At 43.8% G+C, this 19453-nt stretch overlaps 1 protein-coding gene across 1 annotated transcript in view; it reads left to right on the top strand.

Annotated features, from left to right (window-relative positions):
- Positions 1–19453, top strand: part of ccdc170 (coiled-coil domain containing 170) — an 81463-nt gene that overhangs the window by 39657 nt on the left and 22353 nt on the right. Inside the window, exon 8 of the mRNA XM_063057273.1 lies at positions 4330–4647. Coding sequence (XP_062913343.1) covers positions 4330–4647 — 318 coding nt within the window. The remainder of the gene's footprint in view (positions 1–4329; positions 4648–19453) is intronic.

Here is a 19453-nt window from a genome sequence, read left to right as displayed (position 1 = left end):
CTCCTCCCACACTGACTTTCTGCAGCCAGATGGTTTCATCTAGAATAGCTCTGTTCAGTAATTCGGGTCATTTTTCTTTCCGTCCCACGCCTCGTTCAGTCTTGGAGCACTGTATCAGCCCTCACTGTGCTGAGGGCAAGATTTCTCTCAATATGTATCCATGGACTAGGATTTGATCATGGTGTAACAGACAGATGAGTTTTCAAACAACAGTTTTCATTAGTCCATTGTTCCATGACTCTCAGTCCAGATGCAGGGTGTTGACCTAAAATGTTGACTGTCCATTTCTCTGCACAGGTGCTGCCTGACCCATTGAGTTCCTCCAGCACTCGATTCTTTATTGCTCTGAATTCCAGCATCTGTACTCCCTAGTTGTCTCCACTAACCCATTTGCTTTCTGCATAACAACGTAGCAAACATGAAAAACAAAGGATTAGGCCTTTTATCCCGTTGAGCCTGTTACGCCATTCAAAACATTCACTGCTGATCCACCATTTCAACAGCAGATTTCTGCCCTCTCCCCAACACCTTGATGCCCTTTCTGTCTAGAAATCTATCGATCTTCTTAAATATATTCAGTGACATGATCCCTGTGGTATCGAACTGCACAGGTTTACCATCCTCTGAGTGAAGTTACTTCTCATCTCCGTTCAAAATGTCTTACTCTGTATCTTGAGGCTGATCGCAGGTTTGAGAATCCCCTCTCAGGGTAGACGCACTCCCTTCATCCAGTCCATTTAGGCCTGCTGTCAGAACCGTGCTTGCTTTGATGAAATCCTCTCTCTTTCTTCTAAAGTGAAGTGAATATTGGCTCAGTCAACCCAGTCTCTTCTCCTATAACGGACCATCCATTCCAGGAATTAGTTTGCTGAAGTGTTGTTGTACTCCACTGATGAGAGGCATAGCCTTTCTGAGGTAAGAAACCAGAATTGCACAATATGTGCCTTCTCCAAAGCCCTGTGAAATTGTAGCAACGAAGGCTGACAGGTCTTTGGCCTTCTCAGTCACTCACTGCACCTGCATATTTACTTCCAGTGTACTTTCACAACTATATCCAAATCCCTTTTTACGTCAACATTTCCCCTTCCTGCACTATTTAAATGATAGCCGGTGGCCACCCAGTTCAATTCCACTTCCCATTCCCATTCTGACGTGTTGGTCCATGGCCTCCTTTACTCTCACAATGAGTCCACCCTCAGCTTGGAGGAGCAACCCCTCATATTCCGTCTAGGTAGCATCCAACCTGACGGTAACGAACACTGATTTCTCTAATGTCTGCTAATTTCTCACCCCTCCTCCTTCTCTCTTTTCTTCCATTCACCATTCAGGTTGCCTCTCGCCCATTCTCTTCTCCTCATCTGCCCATCACCTCCCTCTGGTGCTCTTCCTCCTTCCCTTTCTTCCGTTATCCACTGTCCTGTTCTATCAAATTCCTTTCTCTTCAGCCTTTCCAACTATCATATCCAAGTTTCTTACTTCATCCTCTCTCCCTCGCCTTTCCCTTCACCTGCTTTCATCTATCACCTACCAGCTAGTGTACTCTTCTCACCTTCCTATTCTGGCTTCTTTCCCCTTCCTTTCCAGTCCTGATGAAGTGGCGTGGCCTGAAAAGTTGACTGTCTATTCCCATCCATAGATGCTGCCTGACTTGCTGAGCTCCTCCAATGCTTGGTGTGTGTTGCTTAGTATTTTCCCTGTTGGGTTACTTTCTCTGGAATGATGGAGGTTGAGAAGAGATCTGATAGAGATTTACAATATTATGAGAGGCATAGATAGAGCAGACAGGGAGTTTCTGTTTCTCAGGGTTGAAATGTCTAATACCAGAGGTCATGCATTGAAGGTGAGAAGTGGTGGGTTCTCTGTTGAATTGCATCTGCCATGTGTTTTCCCACTTACATAACTTGCATAAATCGCCTTGAAGCCTCTCTGTGTCTTCCTCATGACCCTATCCAATGTCATCTGCAAACATAGATGTTCAGGTCCCTCTTCCAGATCATTGACATAATAGCTGGATCCCAGGCACTGATTCCTGCAGCACCCCACCTGCCACCCTGAGAAATTCCCATTCATTCCTGGAGCAAAATCCAATCTGCTGGAGGAACTTAGTGCGTTAGGTACCATCTGTGGAGGGAAATGGACAGTCGATGTTTTGTGTTAAGACCGTATATTCCTCCTTTGTATTTCTCGTCTATCCATTTATGCCAGTACATTTTAAATCTCAGTCTATCTGCTGTATAATCATAGTGCAATACAGCATGAAAGCATATCCTTCAGCCCAACTCTCAATTAACTCACCATGCTCTTATGTACTTCTTTATCAAAGACCTTCTGAAAATTCAAATAGTCCATGTTCTCCAATTTTCCGTCAGCTATTCTATCAGTTACAACTTCACAAGACCCCGGTAGTTTTGTTAAGCGTGATTTGTCTAATCCCATTAATATTTTCTGAGTGACCTATATTGTATCCTTTATAACAGAGACTAGCATTTTCCCTATTTAAGCTAAATTGTCTCTAGTCCCCTCTTTTCTTTCTCCCTTTTGTTTTTAAATAGTGGATTATTTTTTCCATCGCTCATTCTACAGGAACTGTTCCATAAACTATAGAATTTGGAAGATGACAGGCAACGTATCCACTGTTTCCATGGGCTTCATGTCATATAAAACAGTGATAAAAACCTGATTCTGACTGAGTTACTGCCTTTTGTACTTAGGCATGCACATTATCTGGATCTGTGGATTTATCTACTTTCACTCCCACTAATTTCTCCAGCACTATTTTTTAAAACTAATATTAATTTCCTCTAATTCAGAGTATATGAAAATTGGTGGAGGGGCAGGTACTACTGAGGAAACAGACAGGCTGCAGAAGGTCCTAGACAGGTTAGGAGAATGGGCAAGAAAGTGGCAAATGAAGTACAATGTTGGAAAATGCATGGTCATGCACTTTGGTAGAAGAAGTAAATGTGCAGACTATTTTCTAAATGGGGAGAAATTCCAAAAATCTGAGATGCCAAGGGATTTGGGAGTCCTTATGCAGAACACCCTAAAGGTTAACTTGCAGGTTGAATCAGTAATGAGGAAGGCAAATGCAGTGTTAGAATTCATTTCAAGAGGTCTATATTACAAGAGCAGAGATGTGATGCTGAGGCTTTCTAAGGCACCGGTGAGGCATCACCTTGCATATTGTGAACAGTTCTGGGCTCCTCATCTAAGAAAAGATGTGCTGGAATTGGAGAGGGTTCAAAGGAGGTTTATAAGAATGAGAATGAAAGGATTATCATATTAGGAATGTTTGACAGCTCTGGGTCTGTACTCACTGGAATTTAGAAGGATGATGTGGGGGATTTCATTGAATCCTTTCAAGTGTTGAAAGGCCTAGTCAGAGTAGATGTGGAAAGGATGTTTCCCTTAGTGGGGGAATCTAGGACAAGAGGGCATAGCCTCAGGATAGAGATGCGGTGAAATTTCTTTAGGCAGAGGGTGGTGAATTTGTGGAATTTATTACCACAGGCATCTGTGGAGTCCAGGTTCATGAGTGTATTTAAGGCAGGGGTTGATAGGTTCTTGATTGGACATAGCATCAAAGATTACTGGGAGAAGGCTGAGGAGGGTAAAAAAAAAGGGTCAGCCATGATTGAATGGCGGAGCAGACTTGATGGGCCAAATGGCCTAATTCTTCTCCTATGTCTTATGGTCTTATAGTCTATTTCCCCCTTTAATCTCTTGGTTTTCCAACATTTCTGCAAAGTTATTTATGTGCTCTTTCCAAAATAAAACTTTTTGTAATCCATGAAGTGGTCACATCTTCCTTTGTGGTTTTGCATTTCCTTTCTGAATGTGAACCACTGCCTATTCACCGTCATGCTATCAATGAGATTCCTGAATCTGTTGTAGTCAACTCAGTTCTCATACCTTCAGAATTTCTTCTGTTTAAATTTAGGGTTCAGATTGAACTACTTAATTCTTCATTTCATTGAGCATTTCGATTATATTACAGTGTGGCAAATAGGATGGTTAGAAAAGGTATCCCACCTCAACCATTCACTTCCTTAGTCTATGCCCACATCCCCATCAACTTTGACTCTACTACACTTAACTACACCAAGGTATTTCTTATACATTGCAGCCAACTAACATACCAATCAACAAATCTCTGGGTCATGTGAAGAAACCCAAATGGTCACAGGGAGAAAACGTATACCTTACACAATGGCACCGGAGGTTAGGATCGAACCATGAGGCACCAGCACTACCATACCATCCAAGTGTGCTAGAGGCCACTTCTTATTGCATTGTATATACTTGTTTTTGTTTTGTTTTTAATCTCAGGAGTTAGACAACACCAGGGATGATAGACTGCATGTCGAAAGAGGGAACAGGATCTTGCAGGGCAGGCTGGATGAAACCCAGCGAACTTGTGAAACTTTGAAGTTGGAGATGGGAAGGTGGGAGCAACGTTCCAAGGAGCTGGATGGAAGTTTGCTGACCAGCGTGTCTGATGCCAAAGCAGTTAAAGGTCATTTGGAGGCATTCAAACATCAGCTGGCCTCTCTGCTCAGCAGAACAAATATGATGGTGCAGCCCACTGAGGAAGCTATCCGGCAAAGAATCTGTGAAATTTGCAACAGTGAAGAAGATAAGAGGAAGGTAAGTAGTTTCTGTACATTGCGGATAACAATGGAAGTGTTGACAAATGTGAAAGGAAGCTGTTTTGGGATAAAAGGTAGAAACTGTGTGTCTCTGTGTTTGATTGTGGCAACCTAGAGCTGTAAACCCGTTCATTATGGTCTGAAAGCTGGACTCCTGATTTGCCTCTTTCTCTGAGTTACTCCCGGTCAGCCTCCACCTTCAGCGGATGCGTGTTCATTCAAAGTCCTGAAGTAGCTCACATCACATCTTGTGGATCCCACTGTCCTCTTCTCATTTGGATCCAAATACATCAGTGTCTCAAATGTAGCGTTCTTGTCTAATCTGAAAGCAAAGAATACGGGACGTACCCAGCAGACTTGCTACTGTGGGTGGAGAGAGACTCAGAATTAATGTTTTCAGTCAATGATCTTTCATCAGAATGGGGAAAATTGGGAAATAGAATATTTTATACTTCACAGGGAAGGGTGAAGAGATCCATGGGAAATGTCTGGGTGGAGACAGGAAAGACTGAGTGGTACAAGTGATGGTGGTGTTGGCTGAGCGATGGTGGAGAAGACTTGTTAGTCACGGCTGATCTGTCTGAAGGAAACATAATTAGCAGAAAACAAATGAAAGCAGCAGCTAAAATACTGAAAATGACAGTTGTGGAACTGTCTTTTATAAACTAATGAAGCAAAATCGCAACTGTTGGAAATCAGAAATAAAAACAGAAAATGCTGGAAGTACTCAGCAAATTGGGCAGCGTCTCTGGAGAGAAAAACAAAGTTATTATTTCAGGTCCTTGACTTTTCCTCAGTAGTGGTTAGTCTGTTACAAACTCAAAAGACTGGTTATCAGAAATTGTTGAATTTATTATTAAGTCTGAGGGCTGTAATGTGGTAAATGGGAAGATGAAGTTCTGTTCTTTGGACTTATGTTGACTTCGGTTATGTAACCCTCTCACCGTGCTTGTAACAATCTTGGCCCATTAGCTAACTCTGGCTAACAGTCATGTGATTCAGCATTGCATGGGTAACGATGAGAAGGCCACCTCCAATAAGCAACACGCAACTAGGTTTGGTATAATTCGGGTTCAGCCAATCAGGAAAGTTAGAATGCTCCAAGGAGGGAATGAAAATTGTGGTGAATGCTATGTAAATACTGCCCCATGCAAAATTATTATTCACCAGGAAGTAACAGATAGTACACTGGCATAAAATTAAAGTGGAAGTATATTTACAGATATTTCAACTTTAATAAACAGTTGAGGGAAAAAAAGAAAAGGGCCCATCATGGTTAAACCAGTCTAAATGTGCACATAAACGTTGGAGCTCGTTTCTGGAGTAGTCGGGGTATCACTTTACTCATGCGCTGAACCCATGTTCTGCGTGAAAGACATTAGCCATAGTTCAAACTTTCCTTGAGGACCATTTTGAATGAGTTGGCTAACTCAGGAGTATTGGCCCTTCCTCCTAGGAACCACTTGTCTACACAAAGTGTTTCTTACAATGGGATTTCTCCTTCAGACGGCATTCTGCAGGCATCTTCCCTTGCAGCTCCTTCACTTCCAACACTTCCCAAAGACCAACAACTAGACTACTGTCCTTCAGAAATCTGATCCCACCCCACTCTCTCTAATGTTCTATGGCATCCACTCCTCCAATTTGGCTGACACAACATTCCTAGGCTGAGCAAACACTCCTTATCTCAGCTGAAGACAAAACTCTAGTGTATGAAGCTTAACTAACAGAACACACTACTATTGCAGAAAACTGCTAAAGTAAAACTCCTCACAGCATAGTGCTAGAAATACAATTTTAACCAGGGCATTACAGTTATAACAGAATGGGAGGTCACAGATAGAGAGGTTGGAGCGGGAATGGGTTGGAGAATTAAAGTGATGGGTAACTGGAAGTTCAGAAGTTGTCAGCATAAGATAATGGACAAGCAAAGGTTTCTGGTCAAGCTTAACCCTTCAGGCAGAAAAATCCTGTTGCAGCATCCAAATATTTCTTCTAATGTTCCGCAGGTGAAGCTTTATCACTGATGCAACAGGGTGAAGGGGCTGACCAACCTGTCGTGTTACTGTGTTCCAGAGATAATTATTACACACCTCAGCTGTGACAGATAAAGCAAGGATGCAAAGCACAGACATAGGTGTGGGGATTCATAATGTGAAATGCTATGAAGGCGTATATGGTACAGTGCCGATATACAAAAAAACAAAGCTGCTTCCACTGTGTGAATAAATTTCGATATTACTCCTCTAATTACTTTGTACTGGTGTCAGTCTTTGCTGGTACAAAAGTGAGAAGAGAACATCTTTGTAGCTAAATGCTGTTATGTTCTTGTAAATAGAGTTTAGCGTAGTGGTTAGCACAATGCTTTATGGTACCAGCGACCCGGGTTCAATTCCTGCCGCTGTCAGTACGTACTCCCTGTGACCACGTGTGTTTCCTCCGGGTGCTACTGTTTCCTTCCACAGTCTAAAGACCTACCGGTTGGTAGGTTAATTGTCCTGTGATTAGGCTAGGGTTAAATTAGGGGTTGCTGGGCGGCCCAGCTTGAAGTTCTGCACTGTATCCCATTAAATACAGCATTTTTCTTTTTACACTCTATGAGCTCTACATCAGTTTGTCCTACCAGGATAATTAAAGATAGCTGATCATATGGTGTAGGAAACTTTTGAAACCACTCGTGATCTTTTCTCCCCGGGGAGAGCTCAATGTAGACTAACAAGGCTGTGACAGATTCGGCGATGCCCAAATATTTAGGATTTTTTTTTTGCCAAAGGATGTTTTCTTGTTGTCACTGCCAGTTACGCTGCTTGAAATTCAAGGCAGATTCTAGAGCTGGCGAAGGGCCTGTAATGTGCTGTAGATTTCTATGTTCTATGTTTGTCTAGGTGTTCTCCTGGGTCAGTGTCTCTCGGAAAGGCAGTGAAGTAGACCCTTGGGAGATTCCCGGGATGCAATCGGAGAAGATTGCTAAAGCTAAGCCTGTGTTTAATGAGAAGTGGGAATAAATAGGGAGGGCAAGACCAGTGGCTGGCCCATTTCTGTACTAGAGCTGCATTTCCCTGGCAACAGTACTTGAAGGGCAGCCAAAGCAGATCATCCAATGCCTCAAGTAAAATTGCCATCTGTGGTGTTGAGGTAGCTGATTATTCCCGTGGTTTAATGTACAGCAGTTGTAGCGCTGTCTCAGTGTCATCCATGAAGTGGCTGCTTCAGTTTCCTTGGGCTTTGACTTGGTGCTGTGACTTGACAGGAGCACCATTGTTCTGACAGTTGTACTGGGCTAACTGTGTTATTTAATGGTGCCAGTCTTCATTCATTTGAATTCAGGAAATTCACGTGCGACTGGGTGCAGTACAGGGGCCTGGGAGACAATGACACTGTCAGTGGGTTTGGAGAATTTTGCAGAGGCACCATTGATTACTCTCACAAATGGGGGCGGGGTGATGAAGACCAGGTAATATGTTTCATTCTTGCCAGGGTTCTTTCTTCAAGCTGTGGGCTGGCATGTTTTACATCCACCCGAGAGAGAGGTGTGTGTTCAGTTTGACTGATGGTGTTTCTAGAGGGCAGCATTCTCAATATCTCACTGAAAAGTCAGCCTGGGTTCTGTGCTTAAGCCCGGGACTGGGGATTTAGTCTATATCACTTTAAAGCAGGCAAAGGACCTGCCTGGGAGTCATCATTGGCACCGGGCAGCATTGGAAAAGATACCCACCTGTTAAACACAGCCATTGTTAATGGGTATCTTTTCCGATGCTACCTGGTGCCAGTCATGGCTCTCAGGCAGGTCCTCTGCCTGCTTTAAAATGATACAGACTAAATCCCCAGTCCTAGGCTTTAAGCACAGAATCCAGACTGACTTTTCAGTGAGACATTGAGAATGTCCATCCGATTCCTAAATGGACATGGAACCCTTGGACACCACCTCACTTTTTTTTAATATACAGTATTTCTTTTTTTGCATGTTTTAAAAATCTATTCAATCTACATATACTGTAGTTGATTACTTATTTATTATTATTATTTTTATTTTATTATTTTTTTCTCTGCTGGATTATGTATCACATTGAACTACTGCTGCTAAGTTAACAAATTTCACGTCACATGCCGGTGATAATAAACCTGATTCTCATTCTAATTCACTTTTCTTTTAGTAGAGCATAAAATATGCTGTTCTAGACTTTCGACATATTGATTTTAAGTTTGAGATTCTTTGAAAAATAGTTTTGATGCAATAATCAGTGTTTTGTCTTGTAAATTGCAAAAGGTAAGGAGTTTCCCCGGGGGATCTACACTAATCCAGTACACAGATGACGTCCTGTCGAACTCCCCAAGCAAGGAGCAGGACTCCTTCTACCTTTTCTATAAACTAGCTGAGAAAGGTCATAAAGTATCAAAGCAGGAACTACAGTTGGTACAACCAGGAGTTACTTACCTGGGACATACCTTATCCCAAGATACAAGGTCATTGGTTAAGACTTAGATTGAAGCAAAGCCCCACAGCCAATGACTCATCGGGAAATGAAGCATTTCCTGGGGATGACTGGGTATTGCCAACAGTGGATTTTAGATTATGCAGCTATTGTTAGTCCCCTCCAGAATATATCTCTGCCCAGCCAACTAGATCTGTTACCCTAGACCCTGGAAGCTTAGGAGACATTTGAACATATAAAAAAGGCAATGATACCCACACTAGCTTTGGGCCTCCCGGACTATAGTAAGGAGTTTCATCTTTTCGTTCACCTGTTTCACTCAGGCCATTTTGACTCAGGACCACGGGGGTGGGGGAGAAGACAAAAGTCGATTGTTTATTTCAGTGTTCAGTTAGACGGAATTGCCGGAGGTGTGCTGGGTTGTCTGCCAGCAGTGTCAGCCACTTGCCTTGCTGTTCAGCATATGCCGTCTCTGACTCTTAATCAACTTACTTGTGTCCATGTCCTGCATTGAATGGAAACTCTACTGATTCGCTGTGCCATGTGACACCTTACCCTCACTAAGGCAAACTCGGTACAAAATCAAGTTATTAGCAAACCCAAGTGTTAGAATTACTCACTGTGCAACTCTTAATCCAGCCACTATGGAGGAAAACAGCAATCTACACGGCTGTGAAACTGTTACACAAGAAGTAATAAAACCCAGTGTGGACGTTACTGATACTCCTGTTAATGCCGATTTAATGTTCTTCGTTGACGGTTTAGCTTTACGCAAAGATATGGGAAAACCATGCACAGGATATGCATTTGCTTCCCCCACCCATGTTGTGGAGGCAGTGGCATTTCCCGTGTTTCACCGAGATTTACAAGGAGGTTGCCTGGATTGGGGAGCATGCCTTATGATAATAGGTTGAGTGAGCTCGGCCTTTTCTCCTTGGAGCGACGGAGGGTGAGAGGTGACCTGATAGAGGTGTGTAAAATGATAAGAGGCATTGATCGTGTGGATAGTCAGAGGCTCTTTCCCAGGGCTGAAATGGCTAACACGAGGGGGGTACAGTTTTAAGGTGCTTGGAAGCAGGTACAGAGGGGATGTGAGGGGTAAGTGTTTTTTACGCAGAGAGTGGTGGGTGCGTGGAATGGGCTGCCAGCGAAGGGGGTAGAGGCAGATAGAACAGGGTCTTTTAGGAAACTCTTAGATAGGTACAAGGAGCTTAGAAAAATAGAGGGCTATTTGGTAAGGTAATTCTAGGCAGTTTCTAGGGTAGGTTACATGGTCGGCACAACATTGTGAGCCGAAGGGCCTGTAATGTGCTGTAGATTTCTATATTTCTAATATCCAGTAAACGTAGGTTACAAATCACTGTTTTTCCTAATGAGACGTTGTGGGTTCAGTATCCTGTTAAGGGACTCATGTATTGACAGAGGTACCATCTTTTGTATGATAGGTTTAAGCTAATGCCTTCACCACTGTATATAGAAGGATCTTTGGCCTCTGCATGGAAGATCTCCCCAGTGTCTAGTTTATATTTCATTACTGTCAAAATTAGATATAGAAGATCTGGCTATCATCACTTTGTGGAACTCACTGTGCACAACTTGGCTGCCACATTTCTTACATCAATGGAGGTTGTGAAAGACACTGTGACTGGGGGTTGTGGGGTGTTGGGGGGGTGGGTCGTGTGTCTGTGGAAATCAATGGGTGATTCAGCCACTAGGTGGCAGTGTTCTTTTACTGTTAGTCAGCCAGGGTTTCACCTATTCCAGAGAACGAGTCTGCCCAAGTTCAGTGCTGGTAGTATAACTATGGGTAACACCCGTCTTTGTCTATGAACCGGTCAAAAGGTTTGAATAAGTCTACAAGCTGATGGAAATAAAGTCATCAGTGCTTCTGCATTTATAAATTTCCTTATTATAACTTTTCACTGCTGAATTTTTAAAAGTTAATCTCAACAAATATTTTGGATATGGTTCTCTCACATTGCTTTTAGATTATTATCCCTTAATTGCCATAATTGTGTTTATTTTGCTGATTTTGGATACCAGCAGCATTTTCTTCCAATGCAGCACAGTTTTTTTTTCTTTAGGTCACCAACATGTCGTGTCAGGCAACAGAACAATAGTCAGTCAGTGTCTCTGTTTTATGTCTGCTAATTCATCATCAGAGAACTTCCTGTCTTCCAGTTACCTCCGTTTTCCTATTCCCCATGTTTCAACAGTACTTAACAAATTAATAATTGGATTACTGTACAGAAATAAGCGCAGACTGACTGCCATCAAATAATTCCTGGCCTCCAACCATCCCTCAGCTGGGGATAATTTTGCCTTCAGGAGAAACTAAAGTTAGGAGAGAGACCTATGCAGAACATTTTAGAGATTAATGTGCTTAGAATGTGAGCTTAGAAATGTTGGTCCAGTATTTTGAAAATGGTGTTTGTATTGCCATGCAGTTGGCTCCATATATGTTACACTTATGGGTAACTGAGGTTTAAATTTGCTTTTAAATGTAGTTTTGATTGCCGACCACTATCCTAATTTCTCCTGTTCCCACCCTGTTTTCACTCTCTCACTCCCTCACTTAACGTCACTGGGCACCATTGCACTAACAATATGGACACTCACTATGGACAGTCAAGTGGACCTCTGCTTTCTCATGCCTAATACTGGTTAGATGGCCAAATTCCTCAAGTGATAACGTAGCTGATTACACAAATTTCTTCGTCTCAACCAATCCATTGAGGATGACGTGCTTCCAATTCCAGTTGTGTAGGTTCTGAGATGAACCAACCCAACTACCTAATCCTGAGGACAGCCTGAGAAGAAGTGGGCCTGTCAGCTACATTGCCATAGGTGAGGCTAGTTGAATCTTAATGCTTTTGAAATGCAAGGTTCTTCGGAAGTCAAGAATGATTAGAAAGCTTTTTGCTAAGCAATTATATTAAGTGTTACTAGAGCGGAAAGCAAGTGAGAAAGAGGAGAGAGAGAAGAAAGGAAAAAACAGTTGTAGTCATCTCGCACTCAGATCAGAGATAATGAAATTTTCAGTGATAACAATTAATCTATAAAATAACCAATTTCAAGTAGTGTGATACCTGTTACAGAAAACTAAGAAGCTTTTTTAGAAAATACAGAAGAAACAGTAGTGCAATTACTCAACAATTCACTGAACAATTTTATATATATATATGCTGCAAGTCTCCCCTCTCCATGCCACCGATGTTGTCCAAGGGAAGGGCACTAGGGCCGATACAGCTTGGCACCAGTGTCGTCGCAGAGCAATGTGTGGTTAATTGCCTTGCTCAAGGACACAACATGCTGCCTCAGCTGAGGCTCGAACTAGCGACCTTCCGATCACTAGACCGACGCCTTAACCACTTGGCCACGTGCCAACACGTATATAGGTGATTATATAAAAATACAAGCAAGCATAGGAAAGTTAAACTACAAGAACATAACAATTCTACACCTCTATTCAACAGGCTTGGAGGTGGCTTGATAGGGTAGGCAGGAGGGTCAGTTGTCAGCTCAGGTGTCATTCACACTGTTTCCGTGTGCTCCTGGCAAATGAACTCCAGGTTCAGGGTCCTCCCGGGCGTTCATTCTCTATTTTGAGTGGGCAGCAGATTCCCAGGAATCTGGCTGGATATTAGCCTTTTTCAGAGAGGCTTTGAGAACTTCCTAGAACCTTTTTGTTGTTTACCAGGTAACTTCTACCACAAGACAGATCCTGGCATACAGTGCTGTTTGCAGGAGGTGGGAACGATCCGTGTCATGGCCTTTGACATGAGTGTATAGGCAGCCCCCTAGTTCCTGAAAACTATTTGTAACCCAATTCGTTCATTGGGCAGAAATAAACAAAATCAGTGTGTTGTAGAAGATCGCAGGAAGAGCTGTGACAGGAGAGCGTGCAGGTACAAGAAGATCAGCTGTTAGTCGGTCGCACTGGTTCTGTGAGCATACGAGAGAGTGGACACCTAGTGTGTACTGTTAATGCCCAGTGTGATGTTAAGCAAACTGTAAAGGCATCACTTGATCAGCCTTCGAAGGGAACTGACAAAGGGACTTTGTGTTAATTCGATTTCTTTTTCCACGGATGCTGCCTGACCCGCTGATTACTTGTGCACTTTCTGTTTTTGGCTCGAGACTAGCAGTTCCCCTAGAGCTTCTCATTTCCTGTAAACATGAAGCCATTCTTCCCGAGATTGGTGGTTTCCATTTGTCCATCGTATTCGATGATAACAGGAACCCTGTGTGGCAGAAAAAGGACCTAGTGCTTTCTTGGCGTATATGACGAATAAACTCTTCTCAGGCTTCCTGCCAGGTACAGGGATAGATTATAACCGATGTTTTGATGACAAACTCTGCCATCTTCATCAAGGACGATGCCTGGGTATGTCTAGTCCGATAGTATTTATACCCTCTGTAGTTCGTCCCTCCTGATTAGTAGTCCTCAAAACGTTGGTAATAATCGATACCTGTACCCTGCTGGAAGCCAGAGAAGAGTTGATTCGCCTGTGTGAGAGAGTTTATAAAGTGGAAAAGCTGTTGCAGTGGACTAGTTTCACTCTCTTGACCTCAGAAGTCCAGGTCCAGTGGTACAAAGGAGCGTTAAAAATTGGGGCCTTCCTAGTTTGCCATGAAGTCTACTGTGCCTCGTCCTGCCCTTCGCTCTCCATGTAGCGTTGCAGAACCACCCTCCTGGCGGTTGGACCTCACTGTAGACCTCATCCGCCCAGTCTACTGGAACTGTCTCTGCATACGAGGACAGGCATGCCCCCATCTGATGCCCGGCTAACCTCACCTGGGTTTAGCCCACCTGTCGAAGTGGAGTCCGGGGTGTGGCCGCTGTCGTATGCAAAGAGCTACTTGGAGCCACAGGTGAGAGCTGAGTGTCTGCTGAGGATCAAAGGTGAGGGAGCTGCCCCAGAATGGACACAAAAAAAGCCCTTCACTGGAGGTGCTACCCCTCCCTGGATACCCCACACACCCTCCTCGTGATTAGATAGTAGATATACCACTGCATGCTCCTGTGGCTCCAGCCATTAAACCTTTCCGTTGGTTGGGCTCACACAAGGTCATTTTGGGGCACCCACTACCACAATTAAGACCAAACAAAAGAGCTAGAGAAATCTGCAGGTATTTGCTGCTGCCTCATCTTGTGCTGGAGGTCAGTTTTCACACTATCATCCGAAAGATCTGGACTGCTTGCCTGCTATCAGAAGCCTTGAGGGGATTCACAGAAGGGAAAACAGCTCTTCATTATTCTGCGCCAGTGATGTAATGTTTGGAGAGGGCTGAGATTGTTTATTCAGTACTGAGCAAGCAGGAGCGTCCCAGATGTGGATTGTTATCTAGACAGGTCACTGCTTTAGCCTGTCTGCGCTTAAGTGCTCATAAAAACCATTACAACATTCCACAGCAGAGTCTATAAAGAGAAGGAACGCTGGAGTATTGCAAACTCTAAACTAAAGCAGGAACGTTGAAAAGACCAGCATGCTTTAAGGGAAGGGAAGGGAAGGGAAGCAGGGTGGCTAATTTTATGGATGTGTCCCATTCCCGACTGAAAACTGAGCTCACATTGCTGCTGGAGAAGTGGAGACACCATATTGCAAGGCAGGAAGGAATCTACACAGGCACCAATCAGAGGCAGTTAATATACTAAGTCTTTACAATTTTGCTGTCTATTTTTAAAATGTCAGTTAATGGAGTATTCTCCTGTCACATGGTGAGCACACACCTGAAACACTAACACTAACACTAACACACTCATTTTCACTTTTACAGGTGTGCTCTGTGACTCCAGCAGATGGCAATTGGTGTATTCAGTTTGCCCTCAGCACTTCAGGAAGGATATTTTAGCCATAGTGGAGATGCAGTGCAGCTTCACACCGATAATATTGGACTTAAAAAAATAATATAATAATTAACTCTTATTTTAGGGATACAGCGCTGTGTAGGCCTTTCGGCCCTTCAACCTATGCTGTCCCAGCAACTCTATAACCCGGTTAACCTCAACCTATTTACAATGACCAACCAGTTCATCTTTGGACTGTGGGAGGAAACCAGAGCACCCAGGGAAAACCCATGCATTCCACAGGGAGAGACCCCTTACAAAACAGTGCCAGAATTGAACTCTAAACTCCGGAATGCCCCAAGCTGTAAATGCTACCATGACGGCCAAAAGAATTAGGAGAGATTATGTAAATTTGGCTTGTATCTCTGTGTCTTTCAAACCCTTTTTATTATTCTTTATCCCATTCATTTTAACCCCAAGCTGCCTTTTATGCATTTTTGATTCAAAATTAACTTCATCAAAATCAACAGAGACAAATGTTGTTCTCTCTGTCTGCGGTTCAGTCCTGCTGTGTCAGTAGTTGCAGGAGGCATAACATTGTTTTCCTTAGCAGGGGTAAATTGGTTTATTATTGTCTCTTGTACTGAGGTACAGTGAGAAACTTGTCCTGCATAGCGTACATACAGATCAGTCATTACAAGGTAAAACAATAACAACGTGTTACAGTTACAGAGAAAGTGTAGATAGACAATAAGGTGCAAGGGCATAATAAGGTAAATTGTGAGGTCAAATGCATAAGATGTAATTGGTTTATTACACATTTATCTCACGTACGGAGATGCAGTGAAAAGCTTGTCTTGTATGCTGTTTATATCATTACACAGTTCATTGAGGAAGAACAAGGTAAAACTATAACAATGCATAATAAAGTGTAACAGTTGCATACAGTACTGTGCAAAGGTCTTAGGACTATACATATTGCTAGGGTACCTAAGACTTTTGCACAGTACTTTGTCAACGTGCAGCGGAAAGCGAGTTTGTAAATCCAGCGGAAGCAAAACACGTTGGGAATGGTGAGGGTGGAGTGCTGCGGGAGGGGTGTAGGACAGGTGGCAGCAAAGGCGTGCCAGGGGTGGGGGTGGTGCGTGTGCAGGTGCAACTGGCCCTGAGACACCAAGCACGTTCAATTGATTCTAAACACTTGGTTTATTGACCATTACGGAATGTCTTCCTGCTCCCTTCCCCTTTTCCGAAGCATGATTCCCCTCTCCCTGCCCCTTTCCCACTCTATCCACAATAGAGACCCACATCAGAATCAGGTTTATCATCACACGCAGATGTCATGATTTTTTTTGCAGTGGCAGCACAGTGCAATACATAAAACTATAATACTGTGCAAAAGCCATAGGCACCCCAGCCATATATAATGCATATAAAAACGATTCACTCCCTCTTAAAAGCCTTTATGTTTTATTGTTTTACAACATTGAATCACAGTGGATTTAATTTGGCCTTTTTGAGACTGATGAACAGAAAGACTCTTTCGTGTCAAAGTGAAAACAAACTTCTATAAACTTGTCTAAACTTATTACAGTTATTAAAAACAAAATAATTGATTGCATAGTTATTCATCCCCTTCAAGTCAGTATTTAGGACCTTTTGGCAGCAATTACAGCCTTCAGTCTGTGTGGATAGGTCTCTATCGGCTTTGCACATCTGGACACTGCAATTTTCCCCATTCTTCTTTACAAAACTGCTCAAGCTCTGTCAAATTGCACAGGGATCATGGGTGAACAGCCCTTTTCAAGTCCAGCCACAAACTCTCAATTGGATTGAGTCTGGACTCTGACTTGGCCACTCCAGGACATTAACTTTGTTGTTTTTAAGCCATTCCTGTGTAGCTTTGGCATTATGCTTGTGCTCATGTGCTGGAAAAGAAATCTTCCAAGTCACAGTTCTCTTGCAGACTGCATCAGGTTTTCCTCCAGGATTTCCCTGTATTTTGCTGCATTCATTTTACCCTCTACCTTCATAAACCTTCCAGGGCCTGCTGCAGTGAAACATCCCCACAGCATGATGCAGCCACCAGCATGCTTCACGGTAGGATGGTGCATTTCTGATGATGTGCGGTGTTTGGCTTATGCCAAACATAGCATTTCATCTGATGGTCAAAAAGCTCAATTTTGGTTTCATCAGACCATAGAACCCTCTTCCAGCTGACTTCACAGTCTCCCATATGCCTTCTGGCAAATCATAGCCAAGATTTCATGTGAGTTTTCTTTTCCAACAGTGGCTTTCTCTTTGCCACTCTCCCATAAAACTGTGGCAGGTGAAGCACCTGGGCAACAGTTGTTGATTGTACTCCAAGGGATGCTCAGTGACTTGGAAATTTTCTTGAATCCATCTCCTGACTTGTGCTTTTCAATAATCTTTTCACTGAGTTGCTTGGGGTGTTCTTTTGTCTTCATGGTGCAGTGTAGGTGCAGAGTTGATCTGATTGTTCTAGGGAACCATTGCAACAGCGGTGTAGAAGCTATCCTTGAGCTTAGTGGAACCTGCTTTTGGGCTTTTCTGTTTTCTGCCTGATGGCAGACAGGATGCCCGGTGGGTCAGGTCTTTGCTTATGCTGGCTGCTTTACAGAGGCAGCAATAGAATCTGCAGAGGGGAGGCTGGTTTCTGTGATGAGCTGAGCTGTGTGAGTTTCATACCAAACCATTACGCATCGAGATAGCAACACACATCAAAGTTGCTGGTGAAGGCAGCAGGCCAGGCAGCATCTATAGGAAGAGGTGCAGTCGACGTTTAAGGCCGAGACCCTTCGTCAGGACTAACTGAAGGAAGAGTGAGTAAGGGATTTGAAAGTTGGAGGGGGAGGGGGAGATCCAAAATGATAGGAGAAGACAGGAGGGGGAGGGATAGAGCCGAGAGCTGGACAGGTGATAGGCAAAAGGGATACGAGAGGATCATGGGACAGGAGGTCCGGGAAGAAAGACAAGGGCGGTGGGGGGAACCCAGAGGATGGGCAAGGGGTATATTCAGAGGGACAGAGGGAGAAAAAGGAGAGTGAGAGAAAGAATGTGTGTATAAAAATAAGTAACAGATGGGGTACGAGGGGGAGGTGGGGCATTAGCGGAAGTCAGAGAAGTCGATGTTCACGCCATCAGGTTGGAGGCTACCCAGACAGAATATAAGGTGTTGTTCCTCCAACCTGAGTGTGGCTTCATCTTTACAGTAGAGGATGGGAATGGGATGTGGAATTAAAATGTGTGGCCACTGGGCGATCCTGCTTTCTCTGGCGGACAGAGCGTAGGTGTTCAGCAAAGCGGTCTCCCAGTCTGCGTCGGGTCTCACCAATATATAAAAGGCCACATCGGGAGCACCCCAGCCGACTCACAGGTGAAGTGTTGCCTCACCTGGAAGGACTGTTTGGGGCCCTGAATTGTGGTAAGGCATGTCTATCCATGGCTTCCTCTACTGTAAAGATGAAGCCACACTCAGGTGGAGGAACAACACCTTATATTCCGTCTGGGTAGCCTCCAACCTGATGGCATGAACATCGACTTCTCTAACTTCCGCTAATGCCCCACCTCCCCCTCGTACCCCATCTGTTACTTACTTTTATACACACATTCTTTCTCTCACTCTCCTTTTTCTCCTTCTGTCCCTCTGAATATACCCCTTGCCCATCCTCTGGGTTCCCCCCCCCTTGTCTTTCTTCCCGGACCTCCTGTCCCATGATCCTCTCGTATCCCTTTTGCCTATCACCTGTCCAGCTCTTGGCTCCATCCCTCCCCCTCCTGTCTTCTCCTATCATTTTGGATCTCCCCCTCCCCCTCCAACTTTCAAATCCCTTACTCACTCTTCCTTCAGTTAGTCCTGACGAAGGGTCTCGGCCTTAAACGTCGACTGCGCCTCTTCCTACAGATGCTGCCTGGCCTGCTGCGTTCACCAGCAACTTTGATGTGTGTTGCTTGAATTTCCAGCATCTGCAGAATTCCTGTTGTATGCATCGAGATAGTATGGATTCTATGGTGCATTGATAAATAGTGGTAACTATTGATGGGGACTTGCCAAATCTCTTTAGCCTTTGGAGAAAGTAGGAGATGCTACGAGCCTTCTTGACCATGGCATCAATGTGGTAGGACCAGGACATTCTGTACTATTGATAATGTTTTATTTGTTTACTAAGATACAGCCACACCTCCTAGCACCCACTAGCCTAATCATGGGACAATTTATAGTGACTAATTAACCTGCCTACTGGTGGTTCTTTGGACTGTGGGAGGAAACTGGAGCACTGGGAGGAAACCCACGCAGTCAAGGGGAGAATGTACAAACTCTTTACAGACAGAGGTGGGAATTGAACCCAGGTTGCTGGTACGGTAAAGCGTTGTGTTAACCACTATGTTACTGTGCTGCCCCACTTCTACAAACTTGTAGCTCTCAGTTCCCTCAACCTCAACAACGTTGATGCCGCCAAAAACATGGGCACCACCTCCCCCACTTCCTGAAGTCAATGGAAAGCTCTTTTGTTCTGACATTGAGGGAAAGTTGTTGTCATAACACCATGTTAATAAGC

The sequence above is a fragment of the Mobula hypostoma genome, chromosome 8 (genome assembly GCF_963921235.1).
Source record: "Mobula hypostoma chromosome 8, sMobHyp1.1, whole genome shotgun sequence".
NCBI classification, from domain to species: domain Eukaryota; kingdom Metazoa; phylum Chordata; class Chondrichthyes; order Myliobatiformes; family Myliobatidae; genus Mobula; species Mobula hypostoma.
Note: the sequence above shows the minus strand (reverse complement) of the source record. Positions and strands in the feature narration are given on the sequence as shown.